The sequence below is a fragment of the Perca flavescens genome, chromosome 18 (genome assembly GCF_004354835.1).
Source record: "Perca flavescens isolate YP-PL-M2 chromosome 18, PFLA_1.0, whole genome shotgun sequence".
In the NCBI taxonomy this organism is placed as follows: Eukaryota; Metazoa; Chordata; class Actinopteri; order Perciformes; family Percidae; genus Perca; species Perca flavescens.
The window spans coordinates 30,496,062-30,503,254 of NC_041348.1; the positions used below are offsets into that span (position 1 = coordinate 30,496,062).

The 7,193-nt window shown below is 44.4% G+C and overlaps 1 protein-coding gene across 1 annotated transcript; it reads right to left on the bottom strand.

Moving 5' to 3' along the window:
• Nucleotides 1-5,125: 5,125 nt before the first annotated feature.
• LOC114572885 (5-hydroxytryptamine receptor 1B) lies at nucleotides 5,126-6,286 on the bottom strand. Its single transcript, XM_028604665.1, has one exon. The coding sequence runs from the start codon at nucleotides 6,281-6,283 to the stop codon at nucleotides 5,126-5,128; it is 1,158 nt and encodes a 385-aa protein (XP_028460466.1). The 5' UTR covers nucleotides 6,284-6,286.
• Between the last annotated feature and the right edge of the window lie 907 nt (nucleotides 6,287-7,193).

A 7,193-nucleotide genomic window follows, 5' to 3' on the forward strand; every position in this document is an offset into this window, starting at 1 on the left:
ACAGTTTGTTTTGGGGGGGGGGGCAAAGCACGATTATGATCGGAATACCATGACATTTTTCAGCGTTTTTAAAAACGTATCTTTTACACCGTCTTTAGCTGTAGAAGATGTAAATGCCAAATTCCAGGAGGTGACTGTAGGAACCCTGCTTTACCAACGCTGTTCAAATCAATTTGTGTTTGTTTAGCCTGACATGAAATGAAACATCAAAGCTAATATTAACGATTAATTAAGAATGGGTCTTTAACAACTTAATTCCCTCAGAGTCGGTCACTTTGCACTATTTTACAGTATGATACCCATTCCACTGAACATCCAGCTTCTTCAGATAATGAATGTAAAAAAATCACACCGATGCATACAGAACATTTGTACATTTACACTCAGTTTGGAGCCTTGTTTAAAGTGAACATCAGTCACAGCAAGAAAAAAAAAGAAGAAAAGGAAATACGTACACTGGCCCCGAGAATAAACCAAAATCTGCATCTTTTTCTCAAACTAACATGCTTTTATCTCCCTCTGGGCCAGGCACGTCTGAGGAACCGAACTAAACTTGTTGTAGGCACCAGTATTTCCCCGTATTGAGTCAGGAAAATGAAACACACACGTTATTTTTTGCCCGTGGGGCTCATTGTAGCTTAGTCCTAAGCTGTTTGTGCTTACAAGCCAACTGACGTTGACTGTCAAACTCATATGGCAAAGTGAGTCTGTAGGCTGCAGTCCAGAGCAGCGCGTACAGGCGGGCCCATGGCCCCGGAGCCGGGCTTCTCTCCAAGTCGTTATAACAAAACTATCATCTGCAAAGAGCTTCCACATCATGCAACACAGTCTAACTCCCAGCGTGTCAAAAACCTACGCTTGGTCAGTCAGACGCAGGTTTTTTTTAAACTAATTGAAATGTCCTATCCACGGCAGTATTTCCCACTTTGGCATCATTTTTTTGACACCCTTTGTCGGGACTGTTTTAGCGATTTTAAACGTGCAGATCCGGTTTGGCGTCATTTTTCAACGTGCAGAGTAAAACCAATTAGTTAGGGTTAGGGAAAGATATGTAGTCTCCTTAAGAAAGGGTTTAAAACAAATCTAATGTAATCCCATACGCAGCAATATTTGATGCTCTGGCTAGCCCTTCAGGGTCATTTTTCAACACGCTTGGTTGGGACACTTTGCGCCACTTTTTAACGCTCTGGGTCCGGATTCCTGGCGACGGAGGAAGATCTGGCTAGTCCACACAGCATTCCGGGCTCTGGTTTATTGGCATTTCTTTAAACCAATCAGAATCCTCTTGGGCGGCGCAAACAGTCGTGCAACAGAAAACTCAGATTGGACAGATAGGCTAGCTAGCTGTCTGGATTTACCCTGCAGAGATCTGAGGAGCAGGTAACAAAAGTCCTCAGAAATCCACCGAAAGAAAGCGGAATAAAAAGGGACATCGGCGAAAATACATGCATCCGGCGGAATTTCCTGTGGCACCGGAGCAATACCGGAAGTTTTTGCTTGATTGCGGCTCTTATCGATTCTCGATTTCGATTCTTTGAGGGGTGGCGTTTAAACGGCTCACATGAAAATTTCCCAAATAAGAGGAAAGTTTTATTTTTATTCAGTGGTGATTTACAGTATTACCAGATGTTTTTTTCAACATAAAATAAAGCCACACTTTAGAGCGCCAATTTATGTGCTCCTTGACTGCAACGCAACAAGCGCCAAAACCTGGGCGTGTTGAATTTGGAACCGATACGGGTTAGAAACCAAATCTTCCAAACAATTCCAATAAAGAAATGATTCAATTGGAATCGTAACTTTTTTTAACCGGTTCTCGATGCTCAATCCTAGCCATTGTGGGATCCAGTTCCCAGTTAATAGAATACATCCGTGAGTGCCTCATACAAACGCTAAAGTGAGCTTTGTGAGTCATTCTCTGATGCTGAGAGCCACTGACCGACTGAGAGTCAGTATTTGACGAGTTGGGAGTGAGTATGGGCTGCATCATAACATACACTGACATTTCTCCTCTGCGCCAACAGCTATTTTTTTATTTTATTTTTTTAACCCTTGTGTTGTCTTCCATTCAGCCATGCATCGTCCTCCCGGGCCAAAACTTTCACTTTTTCTCTTTTTTTAATTATTTGGCGCTTTTTTGGGACGTTTAACGATTCTTTTCACTTCCGTGAATGAACACCACTAACACCAACTTATTACTAGTTTTAGTTTTCTTTGGAATTCATGGTCAATAAATCTCATTTGTAGGAAATTATACTTAATTCTTGAGTTTAAAAAAGCAGAAATTCTGAATTGTTTAGACTAATATTGAAGGAAGGATAATCACAGAAGGGTCAACGTTGGTATACTGATTTTTCAAATGCAAAAAAAATTGAATAAAACACTCCAAATTCAATGAAAGTAGAGATCCGATCTTTTGTTGTACTTGCGAAGCGTGTCGTATGGAACCATCCATATTATTTTTGGGGTAATCAAAACTAGGTAGTTAAAAAGGTATAGAAAATGGGTCAAATTTGACCCGATGACAACACAAGGGTTAATTCCAGTGGTAGAGAAATGGCAGCCATTCATTTCACAGTGCAGCCATCAGATAACACAATGCAGGCTGGATGGCAGGTCAATGCATTTTCACAGTCCTCGTTCTGCAGCCTCATTATCATAAACGATCCTGATGTTGGTGATGTCCTCAGGGGAAACCTGCGGAGTGAAATATGTGTGTGATGGTGATTTGATTCTGGCATTATACAGATGATTAGAGGCAGGATTTAAAGGGGGGGAGATGAGCAGGGGCGGAGCCCTACGGTGAAAAACATTCGAGGCTCAGCACAAACCTAGAAGGGGGTTGGGGGAGATTTTTCTTTCTTTTCGGTTACAAACCTTCAGCATTTTTATTTTGGTTCAAAAAAGCAATACTATTGGTCGCCCTTCACGTCTGTCTGGTTTTCCATTTACAAATATTTATTTATTTATTATTTCATCTGACTTTGTCTGAGGTCAACGGCTCAATGAAATGTTTCCAAATTTACCTCTTTTTATCATTTCCTGAAAAACAACCGTCTGGGACATTTTACCCGACAGCGACGATATGCACTATTTTTCAACAGTCACTTGAGAACAGAATGCCTAAAAATCAATACATCTTTTTGGGAAAGGACATCATAGCTGCCAAGGAAAAGAATCATCTTGGAGAGCCAACATCCTGTTTTATATCGAATTGTTCTCAAGCTGTCTTCATCATTCTGAAACCAGAAAACATCAAATGTTGAGACCGACTTTTCACTCTTGGCACCTAAAAAGAGGCAAAAATAGTCTGATATTATTTATTGTTAGGCTACACAGGTAAGGCAGGAATTCAGCGTAAACTGCGTTAAAAATCTTGGAACCTAATTTTTGTTCAACCCTGCCTGAGTAGAGTTCACGGCGTGAACATTTAGATGACAAATCTGCTACATTTGAATTCATGTCGTAATCATCTGGGCTGCTCTGATTGTAAATTAAAGATCTCCAGAAGAACATTTGCTCAATTATATTAGATTTCTTAAGGTAATAGCTAGTAGTAGTATTTAGGGCTGGGTTAAAATAATCGATTCTTTGTTTGAGTGATCTGATATTGATTGATAAAATCCTGGCATATTTGCCTTTTCACCATGGATGTATAAATTAATGGATTATGAAAAACAATATTTGCTTCTTGCTTGTATAATTCACAGCAGAACTTCTCTGAGAATCTCTTTTACATCCAAGCTAATTGGTGTTGTAACTGAAATTTCCCTGACCTAATTGACATTGAATTGAATTGGATAGGTAATCATACCGGGACCTTGTGAATCGGAATCGAATCGCTTTGGGAAAGGAGGGTCTCGCTACGAAGCACTCTGGGATGGGAGAAAAAAGTGCTCTGGTTTATTGGCATTTCTTTAAACCAATCACAATCGTCTTGGGCGGGGCTAAGCTCCGAGCGGAGCCACGGTGCCTCTGCAAGATAGTCTCAGGAAGGAACTTGTTTTGGTGGAACATGTGTACGTGTAAAAGTAGTTTTAGTCGTGGAACAGAACACTCCGATTGGACAGATAGTCTAGCTAGCTGTCTGGATTTACCCTGCAGAGATCTGAGGAGCAGTTAACCATAGTCCTCACAAATCCACCGGAGGTTAGAACCCCAACACAAAGGAAGAGGAAGGGGATGGACATCCGGCCGAAAAGAGGGACAACTGGTGGAATCTCTGACGCCAACGGAGCAATCCCGGAAGTGGAACATCATCGATATAGACTAGCGATACCCAGACCTAAAAGTTTTAGCATAGAACAAACAAATAAGGGTTGCCCGATGGCCCGTGGCAACTAAAACGCCACGTTGGGCAAGTAAATATAACAACCCACTTCATCATCATATAAATTAGATTTGCTGGATGATTCGATTTGAATGTGCCGTTAGCCAATCAAGAATTGAGTTGGTGCTTAACACATAAAAAAAAATGTTTTACACTTTTGATGCTTTCAACATTTTTCGTTTCACATTTTTTTGGACGTTTTTGACTCTTTTTTTTTTTTTTTTGACGCTTTTTTTAAAATGCTTATTTCTGATGTTTTTTCTATGTTTTTTCTTTTCCAGAAATACAAAAACAAAATTGTATAGGGGCCTGTAAAAATGTATTTTAGGCAAATAGAATTTTTTTTTTTTTACTTACCAGACCGGACAAGTGAAAAGAAAACCTTAACGCTGAATCCTGCCAAAACCATTCTGGGCTTGGCTCTTTTTTTGACCTTTTTTTTAATTTCTTTTTTACATTTTTGCAGCCTTTTGAGTTTCTCTGCGCTTTTTTCAACATTTTACATTTTTTCAAATTTTTACTTATTATTATTATTACTTTTTTCGGTGTGTTCTTTTTGACCCTTTTGACGTTTTTTGAAACATTTTTTTCCCCACAAAAAATTATATAGGGGGCCTGTAAAAATTGTCTTCGGGCAAGACAATTTTTGAGGCAGGCTGGTGAAAATAAACCTTAACGTTTAACCCTGCCTGAACAATTCGGGGACTTTTGAGAAAACATTGGGGTCTGTAGCCCCAGAAGCCCCCCCCAGCTCCGCCCCTTTGAGAGGACATAATTATGTCTGCTAATTGTCCTTCACGCCCTGCAGCATCTAAACCGTATCAGTTTGTGGAAAGCCTGCTTGAAGTCCTCGTTGGACATGGTGTAAATGATGGGGTTGATTAAAGAGTTGAGGTAACCCAGCCACGTGAAAATGTCAAATAGCTCCGGGTGGAAGCAGGCCTCGCACACAGGCACGAGGAGAGTGTAAATGAAAAACGGCAGCCAGCATATGATGTACGCTCCCAGGATTATTCCCAAAGTTTTGGTCGCCTTCCTCTCCCTGGCGGCGGAGATGCGCTTCTTCTCCAGCAGCGCGTCGGACACGGTCACTTTGACTTGGTTCGCGTGCGCGTGGCACGACGTGGCGTCGCACGAGGAGGAGGCGTCGTTCGTGCCGTAGTTGAGCGAGGTCGTGGACGCCACGGAGCCGGGAGAGTCGGTGATGAGATGCGCGGAGGTGAGCCTCTTCCCTGGCTTCCTGTGCGCCTGCTTCAGGATGCGTTTGCGCGCCTCCACGTAGATCCGCCCGTACAGCGCGATGAGCAGCAGCGTGGGGATGTAGAACGCACCGAACGTGGAGTAGATGGTGTAGAAAATGTGTTCCGTGTTCACGTTGCAGCTCGTCATCTCCTCCGCCTTCACCTGGCGCCAGAAGAACGGCGGCAGCGAGATGGAGATGGCGATCACCCAGGCGGTGGCGATCATCCCGGCGGCGCGCCCCATCGTGCGCTTCTTGGAGTACTCCACGGCGTCCGTGATGGCCCAGTAGCGGTCCAGCGCGATTACGCACAGGTGCAGGATGGACGCGGTGCAGCAGGTTATATCCGAGGACAGCCAGATGTCGCACATCACCTGCCCCAAAGTCCACGTTTGGCTGACCGTGTACAGCGCGCTGATGGGCATCACCAAAATGGACACCAGGAGGTCCGTGACAGCCAGGGAGGCGATCAGAAAGTTCGCCGGGGTGTGTAGTTTTCGGGATTGGTAAATGGTAGCGATGACGAACGCGTTTGAAAGCGTCGTGGCCAAAGTTATGAGCGCCAAAGTCGCGCCTAGACCCGCCTGGAAAGCCACGTTCCTGTCCTCCTCTTCCTCTTTCGACGTGAAATTGGCCCGGGTGTAGTTGGTGGAGATGTTCAACAGCTCTCCGTAGCTGACAGGCGTTGGTTTGAGCGCACCGGCATTCTCCATCCCTCCCATACCTCCCCCCGTCAGATCACGCTGCCATTGAGCCCGAAGGGAAGCCTGGAGATCAGCCTCAAGTCGCTCAAATAGTCACCCATCACGCGCGCTCCTCGTCCTTTTTTGTAAGCCCCCAAAATAAAAGCGGCCCCATCTCCAGCAGCAGTCAGACGACAGGTGTTTCCACAGAGACACATGTCTGCCTCCTCCTCTTCATCTTATTCACTTCGCCTGCAGCATTTTTCAGACTTATTTCATCCACAGAAACATCCAGGAAATGAAAGTGAAATGGCTCTCCATCATCCACGGATCTTCTTCTGAGGAACTGGAATCATTTCCCACATCCTCCGGTGTGTACCGGGACGCTTCATGGACACTTTATGTCTCCGGTCTTTAATCCGTTCAGTGTCTGCTCACAAGTTCAAAGCTGCTCAAGTCTGACTACTGCTTTTATACTGCCTCTCTCCCCCTCCCTCTCTCTCTCTCTCTCTCGCTCTCTCTCCATCTGTCTCCCTCTCTCTTTTTCTCTCTCTCTCTCTCTCTCTCGCTCTCTCTTTCTCTCTCTCACCCAGTCTCTCCCTCTCTCTCTCTGTCTCCCTCTCTCTCCCCCATTCTCTCTTTATTCCATCTCTCTCCCTCTCTCTCCCCCCATCTCTCTCTCCCTCTCGCTCTCTCTCTCTTACTCTCTCTTTCTCTCCATCTGTCTCTCTCTCTCCCTCTCTCTCCCCCTCTCTATCTCTACCTCTCTCCCTCTCTCGCTTTTTGTCTCTCTGTTGCTCTCTCCCTCTCTTTCCATCTCTCTCCCTCTGACTCTCCATCTCTCTCTTTCTGTCTCTCTGTCGCTCTCTCCCTCTCTTTCCATCTCTCTCCCTCTCTCTCTCCCTCTCTCTCTCCCCCTCTCTCTCCCTCCCTCTCTCTA

Bases quoted from the DNA above. Each gene is read 5' to 3' on its own strand.
- LOC114572885 (XM_028604665.1), bottom strand. From the start codon at position 6,283: ATGGAGAATGCCGGTGCGCTCAAACCAACGCCTGTCAGCTACGGAGAG.